We start from the raw sequence: 20,393 nt of genomic DNA, 5'->3' as shown, positions 1-20,393 counted from the left end.
CCATCTCTATAGTACATCGGAATTGACCATGGCTAAAAAAATGACATTCAGGAATACAGAAGAGAACCCTTTTCTCTGTATGAGTCGCTTAATGTGATATTGATGGAAATAGACAGCTGATGTGTGAGAGGCTCATGATCATCCTAATGTCAGGCAGCAGAGGAGAGCTTAGCCTGTGCTAGCATCCGGGACATTCCTCAGCATAATAGTCCCCTCCAGGGGTCAGTAGCCCCCCAGCCCCGTATAATGTGTGGCGGGGATCCCCTCCTTCATATTGCGGGGGCAGTGACTGGAGACCCCGTATATCAGACATGTTACCCCCTGATAATGATGGAGACAGAGGAGATCGGGGGAGCAGAAAGCAGAGCTGGTCACATTACAGCGGGATTTCCCGGCCACTGTCGCCGCTCAGAAGCCCCCCGTGACTGTAATGGAGGAGGGGAGACCCCTGCCAGCCGGGCGGCCGCACACAGGGGGCGCACCGCTACTTTCCGGGGGAATTAAACCCACTTTTCTCCCGGCGAGGAAACACAAGCAGAGAGCCGAGGAGTGACAGCTGTGTGGAGGGGAGGGGTGGCTGAGAGTCCGGATCCCACCAATAGGAAGACGGGACGAGTTACTGTCAGCAGCCAATGGCAGCGTAACCGGAGAGAGTATATAAGCGCTCACTGGCGGTCACTTGCAATGTTACACTTTGTTGCAAAATAACTAGGAAGATGGCAGAGACCGCCCCAGCAGCCGCCCCTCCCGCAGCGGAGCCCGCCGCCAAGAAGAAGCAGCCTAAGAAGGCAGCAGCCGGAGGAGCAGCCAAGAAAGGCAGCAAGAAGCCTTCCGGCCCCGCCGTGTCCGAACTCATCCTCAAGGCCGTGTCCGCCTCCAAAGAGCGCAGCGGGGTCTCCCTGGCCGCCCTGAAGAAGGCTCTGGCTGCCGGAGGCTACGATGTGGAGAAGAATAACAGCCGCCTCAAGCTGGCCATCAAGGGCTTGCTGACAAAGGGCAGCCTCGTCCATGTCAAAGGTACCGGCGCCTCCGGATCCTTCAAGGTCAGCAAGAAGGAGGCAGCCGGCAAAGAGCACAAGAAGCCGGCGGCGGCCAAGAAGAAGCCAGCGGCTGCCGCCAAGCCTAAGAAGCCGGCTACTGCCAGGAAGCCTAAAGCCGCCAAGTCCCCGAAGAAGCCTAAGAAAGCCCCCAGCGCCGCCAAGAAGAGCCCCGCTAAGAAGGCGGCCAAGAAACCGGCGGCAGCTGCTGCCAAGAAGCCCAAAGCTGCCGCCAAAGCCAAGAAAGCCGCCAAGAGCCCCGCTAAGAAGGCAGCCAAGCCTAAGGCCGCCAAAAGCCCGGCAAAGAAGGCAGCCAAGCCCAAGAAGGCCGCTCCTAAGAAGAAATAAGCTGCAGCTCGGCTCTCCAGAAACACAAAGGCTCTTTTCAGAGCCACCCACATTTTCCCTGAAGGGCTGCGATATTTCTTATTAATATCAGTATGCATGTTGATAGTGACAGACCTATTCTAGGCAGGTGATACCGTCCCCCTCTGTGCAGTGACTCCCTAGTAGTGTGCTGCTGGAAGATGGCCGTACACGCTGAGAGGTCACAAAGAATCGGGTGAGGTGGGGGTGGCTTCATTATATATTGACTCACATTATGCGTTTAATCTAACGTGAAACTTCAATTTCTGGTGTATCAAATCATGCTTTTCCATAATGCTACAGTTACGTGTATCGTTGCAATTGTGTGACTGCACACTCTGTGAAACTTTCAAATCGACGTGCCCAGCCAGCGATCCAACAGCACTTTGGATCAATCAGCAACACAAGAAGTAAGAAGCCGGCACCATCTGTATCTTCTGCTCTTTTATTGCATTAAAGCATAGACATATTCCAGCAATAGTAATGCAACGTTTCAAGGCTACACGCCTCTTTATCAAGCTAAGCTGGGAATGACACTTGCATAACAAACATACATGTATTTATACTGATCATGGATGGCAGCAGCCAATAGAATTCAAATACACTCGTACCAATCATAATGGTCCTAGTATTGCGGACCTGATGGGGAACTTTTATGCTGCTAACCTGATAGGATGCTGAGTCCAGGAACCTCCCATCTGGTGTGTCCCTCCTGGCCACCAACTCGAAACCTCCTTTGTCCGCCTCCCAATGCACGGGCGCCACCTCCTCCGCATATAGCGGACCTGATGGGAGCCCTGCATGTCGTCACGCTATGGGCGGCACCGGACGGCGCCGCCGCAGCGTGCAGAGGCGGAAACTTCCCAGCTTAGCTTGATAAAGAGGCGTGTAGCCTTGAAACTTTGCATTACTATTGCTGGAATATGTCTATGCTTTAATGCAATAAAAGAGCAGAAGATACAGATGGTGCCGGCTTCTTACTTCTTGTGTTGCTGATTGATCCAAAGTGCTGTTGGATCGCTGGCCGGGCACGTCGATTTGAAAGTTTCACAGAGTGTGCAGTCACACAATTGCAACTGTATACGGAGCAGCACATTGTGACAGCACCTTTGCACGTCAACATGGAGGATGTAGAGGTGGAATCCCTCATCTTTTCCTACACGCCAGAGGCAACTACAAAGATCATGGCGCAAGTATCAAAGGAAGTGGCATTCCTCAATATGGCAGATGAAAAAGCCATTAGGAAACAAATCTTTAAAGCGGCAAAGATGCACATCACCTTTGAATTACACTCCAGGACCCTTGCCGAGTATCATAGAGTGAAGAGAATAGCCAGAGGTATGAGATCGAATGTGGCACCTATTATGTTTCCTACAGAGACAAGGACTTTTGCACCAAGTGGTCTCATATATGGAACAAAGCCTCGTTTGACTCTATGGTTCTTACCATAGAGAAGATCCAGGAGGAACTACCGAAACTGGATTTACAGCGCAGAGAACTTAAATCTAAACTTCGACAGCTGATTCCAGAGGGTGAATATGAGGCCTTTCTGGTTGAACTTACAGATAGCCTGGAAAGATATGAGAAACAAATACAAATCATCAAACGTGCTCTGGGTCACATGATCTGAATAAAATGATCTTTCTACCATCCGGTGATCCTTGCGGCTGATATTCTCTATCGTTTAGCTCTCAGCATTAAAGTTTTACGCAGCAAATTCAGCAATTCCTGTGAGAAGTTATGTCAGGGAATCCTCATTACAATCTGAAATGAGCCATTATAATAGTCAGGCGCGTTTATTATAGACGAAAGGAGAACTAAAATCTAATTAGTCGATATCAAATATTCCGCGCATGATAACGGTCCTTCCCGCCACTTTATAGATCTCCACCAACTATACACTCCTAGATTCGATCGGTCATCCTCCTCCTACAATAAAGATTACCGCCGCATGTGGTCTCTGCTGCTAGCATCTCCCTCATTCCCAACCTTACTGTTATTCCAGCATCTGCTTGCAAATACAACACACTCTCAGCCGGTATCCTCCACTGCAATGATCCTGTGTCGTCACCACTTACCGCTACAATGGTAACATAGAAGCAGCTGGTGATCGGGAAGATGAGCGGGGATGATGGAATAAGCAAGTTACCGGACTACTTATTATGTATCTGCCCGTCTCCTCTCACCACAATCTATCAGCGGAATCCCGACAGAAGCAACAATTTCCGCTGCTGTAGCGCGCTGCTTATTCCACTGTTGACTACACACCGCGATTTATATGTCAGCACTTTCATGGATAAAGTGGGTGGCCCTGAAAAGGGCCTTTGTACAACAGTAAGGGGAAATGGATTGGCTTATCCACCGAAGCCGTAGAGGGTGCGCCCCTGGCGCTTGAGGGCGTACACCACATCCATGGCGGTGACCGTCTTCCTCTTGGCGTGCTCGGTGTAAGTGACGGCGTCCCGGATGACGTTCTCCAGGAAAACCTTCAGCACTCCGCGGGTCTCCTCATAGATGAGGCCGGAGATGCGCTTGACACCCCCTCTGCGGGCCAGGCGGCGGATGGCGGGCTTAGTGATGCCCTGGATGTTATCCCGGAGCACCTTCCTGTGCCGCTTGGCTCCTCCTTTCCCGAGTCCCTTCCCGCCCTTTCCTCGGCCAGACATGATACAGATGCTGTTCCTTCTTTGCTCAAAAAACGAACTGATCTTTGCCGTAGCCTCGTCTCCTCTTATACAACCTGAGCGGACCTGATGGGAGACTGCAGTGGAAGGGGCGGGTAGATTTTCCAGTTTGGGGGGGCGGGGCTGGAATTCTTTCCCCTGTTTATCTGTACTGCAACTCTCATGATTACGTGTCTCATACACCGTGTTCTGGAATTGAATTCACTTTTTCAAATAAGCCTGGAACTCCCCGATAGCTCACAAAACGCAGCTAGCTCTTTTGTACTAAATAGGTCACTGACTTGTTAAAACTGACTTGTTAAAAACTAGCGGGATGGGGATAAGACGTTTCAGTGCACAGAATATCGGCGGGAAATTTAAAGTACCATCTGCTCAGCGCTCAACCAATCACAGCTTTTTGCTACCGTACTAACTCAAGATGTTTCTACTGTTAGTATAGTATAAGAGGAGTTTGATTAGTAAAATAAGCATCGGTAAGTCAGATCATAATTGCATCCCACATTTCCCAGGTCATCATAAAAATTGCGCCATGGAAGTAATACAGATGTGATGAGAACATTTAACTGTCTGGACCCCTCTTCTGCCAGTGTGCATCACTTTACAATTAGCTGATCTGTGTTGGAAAAAAAAAAAACACGCTACTGGGGCCAATCAGAAGACAAATAAAATATGGCGCTCGAACGTTTGTCGAAGGCTTAAATCCTAGCCAACTGTTATGCTACTGCGGGTATTGTATATTACTTTAGAACGATGAGAATGTTAATAAACATGCTATCCAACTGCTGCAATACAGCTCTGTATGGAGAATGTGGGGTGGCTCTGAAAAGAGCCTTTGTAGTGTGGGTGACAATGTATGACGTGCTTATGCCCTCTCGCCGCGGATCCTGCGGGCCAGCTGGATGTCTTTGGGCATGATGGTGACCCTCTTGGCGTGGATGGCGCACAGGTTGGTGTCCTCGAAGAGCCCCACCAGATAAGCCTCGCTGGCCTCCTGCAGAGCCATGACGGCCGAGCTCTGGAAGCGCAGGTCGGTCTTGAAGTCCTGGGCGATCTCCCGCACCAGGCGCTGGAAGGGCAGCTTGCGGATCAGCAGCTCGGTGGATTTCTGGTAGCGGCGGATCTCTCGGAGAGCCACTGTACCGGGCCGGTAGCGGTGAGGCTTCTTCACTCCTCCGGTGGCCGGGGCGCTCTTCCGGGCGGCTTTGGTGGCCAGCTGCTTGCGGGGAGCTTTCCCTCCGGTGGACTTGCGGGCGGTCTGCTTGGTTCTGGCCATCGCTCAATCGGCTGATTCGTCTCACAGGCGAGAATAGACTGAGGAGAGCGGCCGGGAAGAGCCTTTTTATACACCCTGCGCCTCTCTGACATTGGCTGCCTCACACCACGCCCCCTATATGGTGACAGGAGACAGCGCGGAGAGCCAATTGTCATCCACATTCTATCTCCATATTAGCCTGCGCGTCTGCCTCGCGCTGGCGGGACATCCAATCACCGGGCGACTCCTCCTAATCTTCCCGCCCAGTGCAGTCAATGATTTACCGTAAAACTCCCCCTACTATCCCCATTCTCCGACTCTGCCATGTTAAGCCCTATTTATAAGCGCCGTGGCTTCTGATTGGCCGGGGTGATCGGGAGCTTTTAATGGATTGGCTACTGCAGAACATTTGTTATTTTTCAATTATCCCGCCACAAAATTGCTTTATTACCTGAGACTGAAATTATACGATGTTGACTGATTTTGTTCCTACGTATTGAACTGTCTATCATCTTAAAAAGATACTATTTAATTTATATATCTACTAAGTGAAAAGGAAATAGAGGCAGATGAGCCACGTGTCTCTGCAGAAGATCTGTATTTTACATACATGTGCATCACTCTGTATCGCGTAATGCAAGACACAGGCTAGGCTGGTGATTACTTCTTGTCAGGAAGACAGTTTAGGGGACCTGCAATCTCCATCCTCCTGTCCTGTGCGGGGCGTCAGTCGGGGCAGTAATGAGTCTCCTCGCTCCACACACGGTCTGAGCGTTCTAGAACTCTGGGAATCTGCTGAGAGCGGTCATTTCTAATGCGCTTTAGTGATACAATTACAACTTTCCAACCACCAGCGTCCATGCACCCCATTATATAGCTTTATTTCATAGTATTATGCAATACGTATTATTTAGAGACGTCACCCTATCTGTCCGGATGGGCCATTTCTACAACAACCCCACCAGCTGCACAGACCCGTCAGGATGGATTCTACTTCTATAGAGAAATGCACGAGAAGTCCTGTCGCTGGCCATCCCCGCTATCTGCTTCTCTGAATAAATTGCGGCTGAAATATCACAGCGACCGGGATCTATGGCTGGAGACAGGAGAAAACTAGTGTATTCTCAGGAAGACTGCGGTAGCTCTAAGATTCTAACGTGTACTGGAATGGTTACTAAATACTGCAGGAGAAACTAATACATCACTAAAAATCCCCTGATCCGATTCAGAAATAGTAAAGTCAAATCCACGCGGCTAGAGGAGTTCGGTAACCTCGGTGTGAGAATCCACCTCCCTGCTCACTAACCCTGTACTGCACCCCTCCCTATACAGCACGTACGTGAATGTACAGAAAAGCCGCATAGTGAATATTGAGTGGCTCTTAGAACGAAACACTAATAAACGGCACATTTAACATATCAATACATAGCCCTGCAGTGAATGAGTGGGTGGCTCTGAAAAGAGCCTTTGGGTTTCCTGTGTACTGTAGTCGGGTGAGAGGCGATTACTTGGCGCTGGTGTACTTGGTGACGGCCTTGGTGCCCTCGGACACGGCGTGCTTGGCCAGCTCTCCCGGCAGCAGCAGGCGGACGGCGGTCTGGATCTCCCGGGAGGTGATGGTGTGGCGCTTGTTGTAATGAGCCAGGCGGGAAGCTTCCCCGGCGATGCGCTCGAAGATGTCATTGACGAAGGAGTTCATGATGCTCATGGCCTTGGAGGAGATGCCGGTGTCGGGGTGCACCTGCTTCAGCACCTTGTACACGTAGATGGCGTAGCTCTCCTTCCTGGTCTTCCTGCGCTTCTTGCCGTCCTTCTTCTGCACCTTACTCACCGCTTTCTTAGAGCCCTTCTTGGGCGCCGGAGCGGACTTGGCTGGTTCAACCATAGCTGATGATTCTTAGTAACTCTGCAGAGTGCGGAGACCCAATGAGGCGCTGCGCTGCCTCCCCTCCTTATATAGGCCGCCTATGCTAATCAGGCTGCAGAAGAGCCGGCTCACACTATTCGATACCGGCACTAGCGCCGCCTGATGACCGTCCCTTATAGCTGATTGGTTGCAAGAGTGTGACTTGCATAGTGATGCACGCAACAAACAACGCCGGATGCAATTGGCTGCAAAAGTACAGAGCCCCGCCCGGTATTTGCTGAATAACCAGACTCTCACGCTATTGGCTGAGTTGAATAGCAGCCAACCGGGTGGCAGCGCGGGGCGGGCAGCAGAGTATATAGGGCAGGAGGAGGGGCGGATTCGTTTATTCTCGTGTTGGAGATTTATCTGTATCCCTGAAGTCATCATGTCCGGAAGAGGCAAACAAGGTGGCAAGGCTCGTGCCAAGGCCAAGACTCGCTCCTCCCGGGCCGGGCTGCAGTTCCCAGTCGGTCGTGTTCACCGTCTGCTGAGGAAGGGCAACTATGCGGAGCGGGTGGGGGCCGGAGCTCCGGTCTATCTGGCCGCAGTGCTGGAGTATCTGACCGCTGAGATCCTGGAGCTGGCTGGTAACGCCGCCCGGGACAACAAGAAGACCCGCATCATCCCCCGCCACCTGCAGCTGGCCGTGCGCAACGACGAGGAGCTCAACAAGCTGCTGGGTGGGGTGACCATCGCCCAGGGGGGCGTCCTGCCCAACATCCAGGCCGTGCTGCTGCCCAAGAAGACCGAGAGCCACAAGGCCGCCAAGAGCAAGTAACTCACTGCAGCTAAAGAGATCGCACAGAACACAAAGGCTCTTTTCAGAGCCACCCACACTGTCTGCTTAAGAGCCTGATGCGCATTATTTTTACTGCATGCGATGCAGAGACGTGTCGCTTTATTCTGTACCCAACAAAAAGTACACCCCTTGTGTTACAGGCCGAAACTAATGTAACATTCAGAACAGTTTCATTCCTTAGAAGTCCCGCTCCATATGTGCCACATGATCGGATCAGGGATTCATGCATGCATTTCATTCTAGTAAAGAATTAGAAGTACATCGCGAATTGGCACATAACGTAAAGTAGAAAACGATCGCTGCGTTTCGTAGATGGGAGTAATGTTCCCTAGCAGTCAAATTCGTAATAAGCAGATCAGAGGGATTCTCGTGACTGGCCAGTTACACGTTTTCTTGTTACAGACGGAATGTAATGCGGCTGTACAATAACTTCCTTCCAATGCACAGCCATATAAGCAGCATAGAGAGCACGTGTGTATCAGAAAGCAGGCCATATACGGTGCTGGGAACGTTCCTCTTCACCAGATAAAATTGTGTAGTACAAACCATATAGCATATTTATCTACACACTAAATGTCTGGAGAGTGATATTTTGGCTGATGGGAGAAGCTTCTGTTGCTGTGATTGGTGAAGGCAGAGCAGTTGCTATTTTCATATTTTCCGCCGAATTTCCTCAGGACAGCTTTGTGGCATTATTTGATGCTGTGCCGGCCCGTCGCTCACTACAAAGGGAGGGGGGATCTTAGAGGGACAGCTCAAAGCAGTGCACCATTGCTAAGCGTGTTCTCTCGAGGTCATAACGATTTGGTTAAAAATATTATATTGTATAATTAATATTCAGATACTGAAGCAATGGAAAGTCTGAAGTGTGGAGGGAACCAATACAAAGCAAGGTACTAGAGTCATGTTCTCTTATTCCCCGCATGGTGGCAGCGGTGCATCAAAAGGAAGATACAGGAAAGAACACTGCAATAGAAATGATACATTGTTTTTGCCTCGCACTGCCTTTGTGTCAGTTCCCTCCAAATTTAAGACGTTCGAAAGGCAACAACACATTGCTTCATGATCTCAATATTACTTTTACAATATAAAACTCTTAACCAAATCGTTAAATGACATCGAAAACATCTTTAAACGCTAGCAATGCCTCTACAAAACCCGCTATTGTAGCTCCTTGTGCATGTACAGAATATTTACCTTGATTTTCGTTAGGCCCCATTCACACTTGCGTTTTGGAAAATAAACGGACCCGATCCTGATCAGAACCGTACGGTTGGGGTCAGCAGAAGGTGCACCTGGTAGAATCAGGTTCCTCCGCTGTAGGCCTCACCTCCACCTCCGACATTCTGCCAAACAGCTCCAGCACGTCTGTCACTGCTGCTCCACTCCAGACATGCTTGGCCCATGTGTCCCCATCCGAAATGGCCGCTTGGATACGCATAGGAAGTGGGGTAGAACGTCAGGTTTTTGTAGGCAGTGTGTTCTGTGCCTTCCGTTCCCCATTGGTTTCTGTGTTCCTGATGGTGCTGTCAGGCTCAGGTCCGGCTCCGGTCCGGGTGCGTGGGCCGGAGATCCGGACCCAAAAAATAGCGCATGTTGGAAAAGAGTCCGGATCCGATCCGGCTCCGTACTGTACGGAACGGACACGTGTGAACGTCCGCATAGACTTTACATTGCTATGCGGAACGTACGTTTCGTTTGTACAGTATGCAAGCCGGATCAGTTCCGGAAAATCCGGATAGCGAACGCTAATGTGAACCGGGCCTTAGAGCTAGTGTTGGGCGAACACCTGGATGTTCGGGTTCGGGCCGAACATGGGCCAGATGTTCGGCATGTTCGGCCCGAACGCCGAACTCAATGGAAGTCAATGGGACCCCCGAACATGGGGGCCCTATGGGGTCGCAGGCATAAGGGGGGAGCATGCCCCGGTCGCGGGGGGGGTCAGAAATTCCCCCCACCCCCTCCGCTAGCGCTCCCCCCTCTGCCCGCTTCCCCATAAAAAAAGTTATAGTACCTGGTGCCTGGTGGCTGGCAGTGGAGTGAGGAGGAGACGGAGGAGTCCGAGTAGCAGAGTGGCGTTGAGGCCGGGCAGCGGGCGGTTCAGCGCTAGTACCCTTGTGGTACTTCCGCCCTTTCTCTGACCTCACGTCCTCTGCATACGAGGGTACGCATCACGCGTACCCTCGTATGCGTCATCACGCAGAGGACGTGAGGTCAGAGAAAGGGCGGAAGTACCACAAGGTACTAGCGCTGAACCGCCCGAACCGCCCGCTGCCCGGCCTCAACGCCACTCTGCTACTCGGACTCCTCCTCCTCCTCCTCACTCCACTGCCAGGCACCAGGTACTATAACTTTTTTTATGGGGAAGCGGGCAGAGGGGGGAGCGCTAGCGGAGGGGGTGGGGGGAATTTCCGACCCCCCCCGCGACCGGGGCATGCTCCCCCCTTATGCCTGCGACCCCATAGGGGGGCAGTATTCGGCCGAACAGGGCCCTGTTCGGCCGAACAGGGGCCCTGTTCGGCCATGTTCGGCCATGCATTCAACAGTTCGGGCGAACCCCGAACAGTTTGGCCGAACACCACCAGGTTTTCGGCCGAACTCGAACATCACCCGAACAGGGTGATGTTCTGCAGAACCCGAACAGTGGCGAACACTGTTCGCCCAACACTACTTAGAGCATCCGTGTAATACAGTAGAGAGGTAAATGTAAGGTTGTATGTATTCCACAGGGTGGCAGCACTGTATTTTAACCGATGTGCAATGAGGCTATTTTCCAAGCATTTCCACCACATGTGCAAGGACTGGGTGACTTCGTTGAAGCAAGTCACGTTCGTAGTCAAAGCCCTCTCCACTGCATGTAGAAGGGTGCACGGCTGCATTGTGTTTCTGATGTTAATGACAGGGCAGTTTCTATGAGGTGAGTCTTACTTTTTCCACTACCCTGCGATTTGCTTCTGATCGCAAATCGCATGGTACATTAAACTAATGGAAACTGCAGCAGCAATTTCCATTAGTGCGATGCGATTTTGGCCAAAGCGCAATCGTCGTCCTGCCGTGTTTTGTATGCGATTGAGCTGTACTATAATGAGTATAGTAGCTCAATAGCAATCGCATAATGGAAATTGAAACGCGATTGCGATCGCAACCGTGATCGCGTTTCATAGTGGAAAAGAGCCCAACCCCTTCCCCCGATGCGGGGAGAATAGCATGCCCATTGCTTCATAATCGGAATATTACATTTACAATATACTTGAATATTTTAAATTGTTCAATGACAGAACATTTTTTAAACGCTTGGCAATGTATAGCAAATGCTGAATTGTCTAGCTCCAACAATTTAACCTACATCCAGTAGACTTTACTATCCCCTCCCGCCCTTTGTCAGTGAATGTAGGAAGATTTGACGGGTAGGTTATTTCGTCGGTACACCTGCTATTACTAACACAAACCTGCCGTATCGTTTATGGAGGAGCTGTGAGCTGGCATGATGCCACAAAGCAGAGTCGCACCCCCATCCCGGCTGTCCTGAGGAAATTCGGCGGCAAATTTGGAAAATATCAGCTGCTCTGTCTCCACCAATCACAGCTACAGTACAGAAGCGTCGATCATCAGCCAATAGCAGTGCCAGAATATTGCCCTCCAGCTAGCGAATCAGATAAATAGGTTTTGTACTACCTACCTAAAATACAATTCTCTTAATTGAAACAAGCCCGTTAAGATCCAACCAGCAGAGAAACGTTCCCAGCACCGTATATGGATCTGATGCTCTCTATTGCCTGTTGCTAACAGCGCTTATACACGTGCTTTCTGCAGGCTGCAGTGCTCCGCGTGCAGATTGGGAGGAAGTTACTGTACTATCTGTAACAAGAACGCGTGTACTGCCAGTCTGGGAATCGCTCTGACCCGATTATAACGTATGTGGCAGAGATGGAGCGGGACTTCTATCTATGGAATGAAACTGTTCTGTGTTACATTAACAATGGTTAATTTGCATATATTCAGCAGTGGTGCTCTGGGAGACATCTCGAGCTCACTCCAACCTGAATTATCGCAAATTCTTTCTGTTTTATGAAAGCAAATTTTTGTTTTTTGTATGTTACATTAGTTTCGGCCTCTAACACAGGGGGTGTACTTTTGGTTACAGAATTAAGGGACACGTCTCTGCAACGTATGCAGTAAAAAATAATGCGCATCAGGCTCTTTAGCAGACAGTGTAGGTGGCTCTGAAAAGAGCCTTTGTGGTGTTCTGTGCGATCTCTTTAGCTGCAGGGAATTACTTGCTCTTGGCGGCCTTGTGGCTCTCGGTCTTCTTGGGCAGCAGCACGGCCTGGATGTTGGGCAGGACGCCCCCCTGGGCGATGGTCACCCCACCCAGCAGCTTGTTGAGCTCCTCGTCGTTGCGCACGGCCAGCTGCAGGTGGCGGGGGATGATGCGGGTCTTCTTGTTGTCCCGGGCGGCGTTACCAGCCAGCTCCAGGATCTCAGCGGTCAGATACTCCAGCACTGCGGCCAGATAGACCGGAGCTCCGGCCCCCACCCGCTCCGCATAGTTGCCCTTCCTCAGCAGACGGTGAACACGGCCGACTGGGAACTGCAGGCCGGCCCGGGAGGAGCGAGTCTTGGCCTTGGCACGAGCCTTGCCGCTTTGTTTGCCTCTTCCGGACATGATAACTTCAGGGATACAGTTAACTCTCCAACACGAGAATAACCCAACCCGCCCCTCCTCCTGCCCTATATACTCTGCTGCCCGCCCCGCGCTGCCGCCTGATTGGCTTCTATTCAACTCAGCCAATAGCGTGAGAGTCTGGTTATCCACTAATCAGCAAATGCCGGGGTGGGGCTCTGTACTTTTGCAGCTAATTGCATCTGGAGTTGTTTGTTGCGTGCATCACTATGCAAGTCACACTCTTACAACCAATCAGCTATAAGGGACGGTCATCAGGCGGCGCTAGTGACGCTATCCAGTAGTGTGAGCCGGCTCTCCTGCAGCCTGATTAGCATAGGCCGCCTATATAAGGAGGGGAGGCGGCGCTGCTCCTCATTGTGTCTCCTAGAGATGGGAAGTTCGGATCTTTTCAATGATCCGGATGATTCGAATCGGATCATTGAAGAGATCTGGATCTTTGATCCGAATCTCGGATCATTATACTACCGGAAGCATTCGGGGGGTGAAATGAACAGCAGGACAGGTCTGTGGACAGGAGAAGGGGAGGGGGGTGGACACACAGAGAAGGGGAGAAGATGCACAGAGGGCAGGGAGTGGACAGAGAAAGGAGGAGGGACGAGCAGAGAGCAGAAATGTTTGCACCTAATACCCACATGCTGAAGTCATATGCTTTACATATATTTCACCTATATGTTCATCTGTACACTTTGAAAGAAAAGGTCGCACAGTGAAAGAAAGCATTCCCAGAAGATAAGTGCAGCTGTTTAGTGCCGAGTGCAGGAGGATTATATTGCCTTTCAATCACACTGTCTGCAAAGTTACTGAGCTGTGCTGAGCCAAAAGCTTCCAATGTGTTTACTGTGCAGCACTACGGAACAGCCAGCCTATAATGGGCAGCACGTTATAGCCAGTATGTGTGCTCTACACATATCTGGCAAGTGGCACCCATGTCCCCTCTCTCTCATCTACCTGTCTCCCTGCAAGGCTGGCTCTCATCCAACAGAGCGATCCATCTCTGCTCTCTGCTTCCAAGACCCCGCTACCCGCTGAGAGGGGGCGTGTCGCTCCTGGCCCCGCCCCTTTTGCGATCCGAATCGTTCATTTTGATGATTCGGATGATCGACTCATAAAATAGATTCGGATCAAAGATCCGAATCGTTCATGATCAGGACAACACTAGTGTCTCCGCACTCTGCAGAGTTACTGAGAATCCGCAGCTATGGTTGAACCAGCCAAGTCCGCCCCGGCGCCCAAGAAGGGCTCTAAGAAAGCGGTGAGCAAGACTCAGAAGAAGGACGGCAAGAAGCGCAGGAAGACCAGGAAGGAGAGCTACGCCATCTACGTGTACAAGGTGCTGAAGCAGGTGCACCCCGACACCGGCATCTCCTCCAAGGCCATGAGCATCATGAACTCCTTCGTCAATGACATCTTCGAGCGCATTGCCGGGGAAGCTTCCCGCCTGGCTCATTACAACAAGCGCCACACCATCACCTCCCGGGAGATCCAGACCGCCGTCCGCCTGCTGCTGCCGGGAGAGCTGGCCAAGCACGCCGTGTCCGAGGGCACCAAGGCCGTCACTAAGTACACCAGCGCCAAGTAATCTCCTCTCACCCGACTACACAGGAAACCCAAAGGCTCTTTTCAGAGCCACCCACTCATTCACTGCAGGGCTATGTGCTGCTGTTATATGCGGTTTATAAATCTTAGTGTTCTAAGAGTCAGCACACATTCATTATGCAGTTATTCTATACATTTGCATGTGTAGTAGTGACAGTACAGGGTTCAGTGATGTGAGCAGGAAGAGGGGATTCTCACACCGAGGTTATCGATCTCTAGCCGCGTGGATCTGATTTATAAATCCGTATTTCTGGATCGGATCTGTAGTGATGAAAGTTTAGTCTGCGGTATTTTTAGTAGCAATTCCAGTATATATAGAATATAGGAGACCTCTGTACGTATCAGTCTTCCTGCGCATGGTGTACAGGTCCATACGTATCACTCTCCACTGCCAGTTATGTAGATCTACATTATCCCGGTTGCTGTAACGTTTCAGCCGCATTTTTTTTTTCAGAGAAGCAGATGGCAGAGATTACTGAGACTTCGTGCAATTTATCTACAGAATCTATCCTGTGGTGTTGTGGTAGGAACAGCCAATCCGGACAGATAGGGTGACGTCTCTAACTACGTATTGCATAATACTAGGAAATAAAATTATATTGGGCTGCATGGATGGTGGTGGTTTGAAAGCTGTAAATATATCACTTAAAGCTCAGTCGCCACATTAGAAATGACCGCTTTCAAGCACATCTTCCATAAAAATATACATCTTATAAGTTTGATATTAACAAGAACATATAATAAAAGGCATCGCGGTGAATTTGATAAATGGTGAACGAGAAACCACCTAGATATCCGATCTGCTGAGACATCCGGTCACTGCAGCGGAACTAATCCCGATTCCCAGAGTTCTAGAACGCTTAGGTCGGTCCGTGTGTGGAGCGAGGAGACTTGTTACTGCCCCGCAAAGGGGGAGGGAGATTTCAGGAATCCTAATCCGTCTCCCTCTCAATAATTACCGGTAATCACCAGCCTGGCCGATCCGCTATCATGATACAGAGTGATGCACATACGTGTAAAATGCAGATCTAAAGCAGAGAAACGTGACTCGTCTACCTCTATTACTTTCCGCTTTTACATATATAAATAGTATAGAATAGTATAGAAAATGCAATACATGGAACAAAACCAGGTAAAATCAGTATAATGGCGGGATGCTGTAACAAAGCCATTTGTGGAGGGACAATTGAAAAAATAACAAATATTCAGCGAAAGCCAATCAATCAAAAGCTCCCGATCACCCCGGCCAATCAGAAGCCACGACGCTTATAAATGGGAATTAGCATGGCAGAGGGCGTGCTGTGAGTCGGTGATTGGGGATCATTTTTACGGTCAGTCATTGGCTGCTCTGGGCGGGGTTATTAGGAGGCAGCCCGGTGATTGGATCGTGGGCAACATGAGGCAGACACACAGTACAGGTTGCTATGTAAATGATTATTGGCTCTCCGCGGTGTATCGCGTCACCATGTAGAGGGCGTGGCCAATGACAGAGAGGCTTGGGCTGTATAAAATGACGCTTCCCGGCCGCTCTCCTCATTCTATTTCCGCAAGTGAATAGAGACTATTGCCTGAGCGATGGCCAGAACCAAGCAGACCGCCCGCAAGTCCACCGGAGGGAAAGCTCCCCGCAAGCAGCTGGCCACCAAAGCCGCCCGGAAGAGCGCCCCGGCCACCGGAGGAGTGAAAAAGCCTCACCGCTACCGGCCCGGTACAGTGGCTCTCCGAGAGATCCGCCGCTACCAGAAATCCACCGAGCTGCTGATCCGCAAGCTGCCCTTCCAGCGCCTGGTGCGGGAGATCGCCCAGGACTTCAAGACCGACCTGCGCTTCCAGAGCTCGGCCGTCATGGCTCTGCAGGAGGCCAGCGAGGCTTATCTGGTGGGGCTCTTCGAGGACACCAACCTGTGCGCCATCCACGCCAAGAGGGTCACCATCATGCCCAAAGACATCCAGCTGGCCCGCAGGATCCGCGGCGAGAGGGCATAAGCGCCTCATATTCTATTAGTATCCCCCACAGAACACAAAGGCTCTTTTCAGAGCCACCCCACATTCTCCATACAGAGCTGTAATGTCGCAGATATCGGTGTACATTGGTTTTCTCTCGTTCTTGCTCCAGTGATATTAAAAACGTCCGTATTAGTATACCAGTTGGATAGGATACAGCTGGAGAGCCGCCACAATCCAGTACGTAATGGTTCTGTCTTCCGATTGGCCACGTAAAAAAAAGTTTGTATTCCCTTAGCCTACACAGCGGCGTATAGTGAAGTGCACATGTATTGGCGTTAAAGGGACCATATAAATGTTATCACATCTGTGTTCAATCATGACGCAATTTGACTTAAAGAGACTCCGTAACAAAAATTGCATCCTGTTTTTTATCATCCTACAAGTTCCAAAAGCTATTCTAATGTGATCTGGCTTACTGCAGCACGTTCTACTATCACCATCTCTGTAATAAATCAACTTATCTCTCTTTTGTCAGACTTGTCAGCCTGTGTCTGGAAGGCTGCCAAGTTCTTCAGTGTTGTGGTTCTGTGATGCATCTCCCCCCTCCAGGCCCCTCTCTGCACACTGCCTGTGTGTTGTTTAGATTAGGGCAGCTTCTCTCTTCTCTTTTACAAGCTGGATAAATCGTCCTCTGAGCTGGCTGGGCTTTCACATACTGAAGAATTACAGACACAGGCAGAGCTGTCTGCACTCTGCAGGAAGAAACAGCCACTTCAGTGAAAGCTGCAGGGGGGAAAAACACACAAATGATCTCTTGAGATTCAAAAGGAAGGCTGTATACAGCCTGCTTGTGTATGGATGTATTTTCTATGTGTGGACATACTGTACATCAACCTACTTCCTGTTTTGGTGGCCATTTTGTTTGTTTATAAACAAACTTTTTAAAACTGTTTTTAACCACTTTTAATGCGGCGAGGAACGGCGAAATTGTGACAGAGGGCAATAGGAGATGTCCCCTAACGCACTGGTATGTTTACTTTTGTGCGATTTTAACAATACAGATTCTCTTTAAAAAAAAAAATCCTCATTAAAGGGAACCTGAAGCGAGTAAAATTTAAAAAAAAAATGACCAGGCTGTAAATGAATATTACATACTAACCTCTGTCAGTTCCTCTCAGAAGCTCGCCATTTTCTTCTTATAGTGATCCCTTCCAGTTCTGACTATATTTTGTCAGAACTGAACTATACCAGTTGCTGTCAGTTACAACTGAATGAGCAAGGTCATGTCCATGTTTCCCTATGGCTCAAGTGGGGGATATTTTAACAGTGTGCTGAACGGGAAGCTGTTATGGGGTAACGGCCATTTTCAAAATGAAGGACAGCAAATTCGTTTGATCACAGTGGACAAATGGGACACAGGAGAGGAGAAATAGATTGAGTAGTAGACTATACAGGCGGCAAGTATGACCCGTGTATAGTTATTTTGACTTTTTATTTTCAGTTCCGGTTCTCTTTAAGTTTTATAATTACCTAGGAAATGTGGGTGTAATTTTGATATATCTGACGTTTATTTAATACAACTAATCTGTACATAGAAACATCTTAAGCTAGCAAACTGAATGAATACTTTCTTGGCATTCCTATAAGCGTCTGGAGCTTTGATTGGTTGAGCAGAGAAGATGTAATTTCAAATTTCCCGCCGATATTCTGTGGGCTGTAACGTTTTATCCCCATTCCGCCAGTTTAACGGTCCGTGACCTATTCTGTACAACGGAGCTGGCAGTGTTCTGCGAGTGCTCGGCGAGTTGCAAACTTATCTGAAAAAGTGAATTCCAGAACACGGTGGATGAGAAACGTAATCCTGAGAAATAAACGGATAATCGTTTATTGGGATTTATCGGAATGTCCACAGTATAGATAAAAAAAACAAAAGAAAATGTCAGTCTATTTGGAGGTACGATGAGAAAGACAAGCTTTTCATGCTTGTGCAGAATCAATGATTTACTTTCATTCAAAGGGTTGCGCGGCAAAAGCCGCTTATGAGTTTGCATTTGAAACTGGAAAATCGGCCCCGCCCTTTCCACTGCAGTCTCCTCCGAGGTCCGCCCAGGATGTATAAGAGGCGAGGAGGCTGCAACACACAGATCAGTTCGTTTTTCGAGCAAAGAGGAAGTATCGCTATCATGTCTGGCCGAGGAAAGGGCGGGAAGGGACTCGGGAAAGGAGGCGCCAAGCGGCTAGAGATGGGAAGTTCGGATCTTTTCAATGATCCGGATGATTCGAATCGGATCATTGAAAAGATCCGGATCTTTGATCCGAATCTCGGATCATTTTACTACCGAAGCATTCGGGGTGAGATGACTAGCAGGACAGGTCTTTCCCTGCTGTGGACAGGAGAAGGGGAGGGGGGTGGACACACAGAGAGAAGGGGAGAAGATGGACAGAGGGCAGGGAGTGGACAGAGAAGGGAGGAGGGACGAGCAGAGAGCAGAAATGTTTGTGCACACAATACCCACATGCTGCAATCATATGCTTTACATGTATTTATTTCACCTATATGCTCATCTGTGTACTTTCCATGCAAACGTCACACAGTGAAGGAAAGCATTCCCCGAAGATAAGTGCAGCTGTTTAGTGCCGAGTGGAGGAGGATCATTTTGCCCTGCAATCACAGTGCCTGCAAAGTTACTGAGCTGTGCTGAGCCAAAAGCTTCCAATGTGATCACTGTGTACAACTACGGAACAGCCAGCCTATAATGAGAAGCACGTTTCAGCCAGTATGTGTGCTCTACACATATCTGGCAGTGGCACCCATGTCCCCTCTCTCTTATCTACCTGCTGTCCCTGCAAGGCTGCCTCCCATCCAACAGAGCGATCCATCTCAGCTCTGCTTCCAGGACCCCGCTGCCCGTTGAGAGGGGGCGTGTCGCTCCTGGCCCCGCCCCTTTTGCGATCCGAATCGTTCATTTTGATGATTCGGATGATCGACTCATTAAATAGATTCGGATCAAAGATCCGAATCGTTCATGATCCGGACAACACTACAAGCGGCACAGGAAGGTGCTCCGGGATAACATCCAGGGCATCACTAAGCCCGCCATCCGCCGCCTGGCCCGCAGAGGGGGTGTCAAGCGCATCTCCGGCCTCATCTATGAGGAGACCCGCGGAGTGCTGAAGGTTTTCCTGGAGAACGTCATCCGGGACGCCGTCACCTACACCGAGCACGCCAAGAGGAAGACGGTCACCGCCATGGATGTGGTGTACGCCCTCAAGCGCCAGGGGCGCACCCTCTACGGCTTCGGGGGATAAGCATATCCAATTCTCATTATTGAACAAAAGGTCCTTTTCAGGGCCACCCACTTTATCCATAAAAGTGCTGTCATGTTATCTTATTAGTTTATGAAGTAGCATTGCTATAGAAGTTGCGCACTAATAGCGGGTATTGTTGCTTCTATCGGGATTCCGCTGAAAGATGCGGAGACCCGAGCAGATAGATTCTAGAGAGCTATACTATGCAGCCCGGTAACTGCTGCTTATTCATCTAAATAGTGACTTCACAGGATAATTGCAGGGGAGGGTGACTGCCTAGAGAAAGTTCTTCCAGTAGTTGGAAGCAGCCCTGAGTTCCCCGACGGATGCTGTACGACCGGAGACAGATGGATGCTGGAGTAACAGGTGGGAGATCCAGTATAATAAACGACTGAACCCGGCTCATCGGCTCAATCCTAAGCAGGGAGAGCTGGTGCCGGTGCACTCCTCCATGCAGGTACACCACCCCTGCACCACAAAGTGATACTTGTATTCAGGAAGAAGGAGGCACTCCACAGGCTTGAACTTGCGTTCGGTTTATTGCATGTCGTTAGCGTGTCGGAGCCAGAAACATGTAGTGTAACGACATGCAATAAACCGAACGCAAGTTCAAGCCTGTGGAGTGCCTCCTTCTTCCTGAATAACAGGTGGGAGATGCTCGCTGCAGAGATTACATGACGGCGGCACGTCATTCTCGGCGGTAATCTTTATTGCAGGACAAGGAGTGCATATCGTGCGTGAGCGATCTAGGCGCGTGTAGTTGTTGGAGATCCAACAAATGGCGGGAAAGACCATATTTGAAAACAT

General features: G+C 50.0%; 7 protein-coding genes across 7 annotated transcripts in view; 4 read left to right on the top strand and 3 right to left on the bottom strand.

The window, feature by feature from the left end:
* Window positions 1-4,069, bottom strand: part of LOC137535144 (uncharacterized) — a 48,473-nt gene extending 44,404 nt beyond the window's left edge. Inside the window, exon 1 of the mRNA XM_068256960.1 lies at window positions 3,786-4,069. Coding sequence (XP_068113061.1) covers window positions 3,786-4,069 — 284 coding nt within the window. The remainder of the gene's footprint in view (window positions 1-3,785) is intronic.
* The window catches only part of LOC137535146 (uncharacterized), a 49,901-nt gene extending 30,315 nt beyond the window's left edge, over window positions 1-19,586 (top strand). The window contains exons 3-5 of the mRNA XM_068256961.1: window positions 15,904-16,234; window positions 18,445-18,507; window positions 19,322-19,586. Of these exons, the coding sequence (XP_068113062.1) occupies window positions 15,904-16,234; window positions 18,445-18,507; window positions 19,322-19,586 (659 nt within the window). The remainder of the gene's footprint in view (window positions 1-15,903; window positions 16,235-18,444; window positions 18,508-19,321) is intronic.
* Window positions 717-1,403, top strand: LOC137535150 (histone H1B-like). Its single transcript, XM_068256967.1, has one exon. It carries the CDS (start codon window positions 717-719, stop codon window positions 1,383-1,385), a length of 669 nt encoding a protein of 222 aa, XP_068113068.1. The 3' UTR covers window positions 1,386-1,403.
* On the bottom strand, window positions 6,844-7,224 carry LOC137535172 (histone H2B-like). The gene has a single exon (XM_068256985.1). It carries the CDS (start codon window positions 7,222-7,224, stop codon window positions 6,844-6,846), a length of 381 nt encoding a protein of 126 aa, XP_068113086.1.
* Window positions 7,634-8,026, top strand: LOC137535821 (histone H2A type 2-B). Its single transcript, XM_068257713.1, has one exon. The coding sequence runs from the start codon at window positions 7,634-7,636 to the stop codon at window positions 8,024-8,026; it is 393 nt and encodes a 130-aa protein (XP_068113814.1).
* LOC137535820 (histone H2A type 2-B-like) lies at window positions 12,321-12,713 on the bottom strand. The gene has a single exon (XM_068257712.1). It carries the CDS (start codon window positions 12,711-12,713, stop codon window positions 12,321-12,323), a length of 393 nt encoding a protein of 130 aa, XP_068113813.1.
* LOC137535173 (histone H2B 1.1-like) lies at window positions 13,933-14,332 on the top strand. Its single transcript, XM_068256986.1, has one exon. The coding sequence runs from the start codon at window positions 13,933-13,935 to the stop codon at window positions 14,311-14,313; it is 381 nt and encodes a 126-aa protein (XP_068113087.1). The 3' UTR covers window positions 14,314-14,332.
* Window positions 19,587-20,393: the final 807 nt, after the last annotated feature.

The sequence above is a fragment of the Hyperolius riggenbachi genome, chromosome 10 (assembly GCF_040937935.1).
Source record: "Hyperolius riggenbachi isolate aHypRig1 chromosome 10, aHypRig1.pri, whole genome shotgun sequence".
In the NCBI taxonomy this organism is placed as follows: domain Eukaryota; kingdom Metazoa; phylum Chordata; class Amphibia; order Anura; family Hyperoliidae; genus Hyperolius; species Hyperolius riggenbachi.
Note: the sequence above shows the minus strand (reverse complement) of the source record. Positions and strands in the feature narration are given on the sequence as shown.

Coding starts and splice junctions, on each gene's coding strand:
- LOC137535150 (XM_068256967.1), top strand. CDS start 717: ATGGCAGAGACCGCCCCAGCAGCCGCCCCTCCCGCAGCGGAGCCCGCC.
- LOC137535172 (XM_068256985.1), bottom strand. CDS start 7,224: ATGGTTGAACCAGCCAAGTCCGCTCCGGCGCCCAAGAAGGGCTCTAAG.
- LOC137535821 (XM_068257713.1), top strand. CDS start 7,634: ATGTCCGGAAGAGGCAAACAAGGTGGCAAGGCTCGTGCCAAGGCCAAG.
- LOC137535820 (XM_068257712.1), bottom strand. CDS start 12,713: ATGTCCGGAAGAGGCAAACAAAGCGGCAAGGCTCGTGCCAAGGCCAAG.
- LOC137535173 (XM_068256986.1), top strand. CDS start 13,933: ATGGTTGAACCAGCCAAGTCCGCCCCGGCGCCCAAGAAGGGCTCTAAG.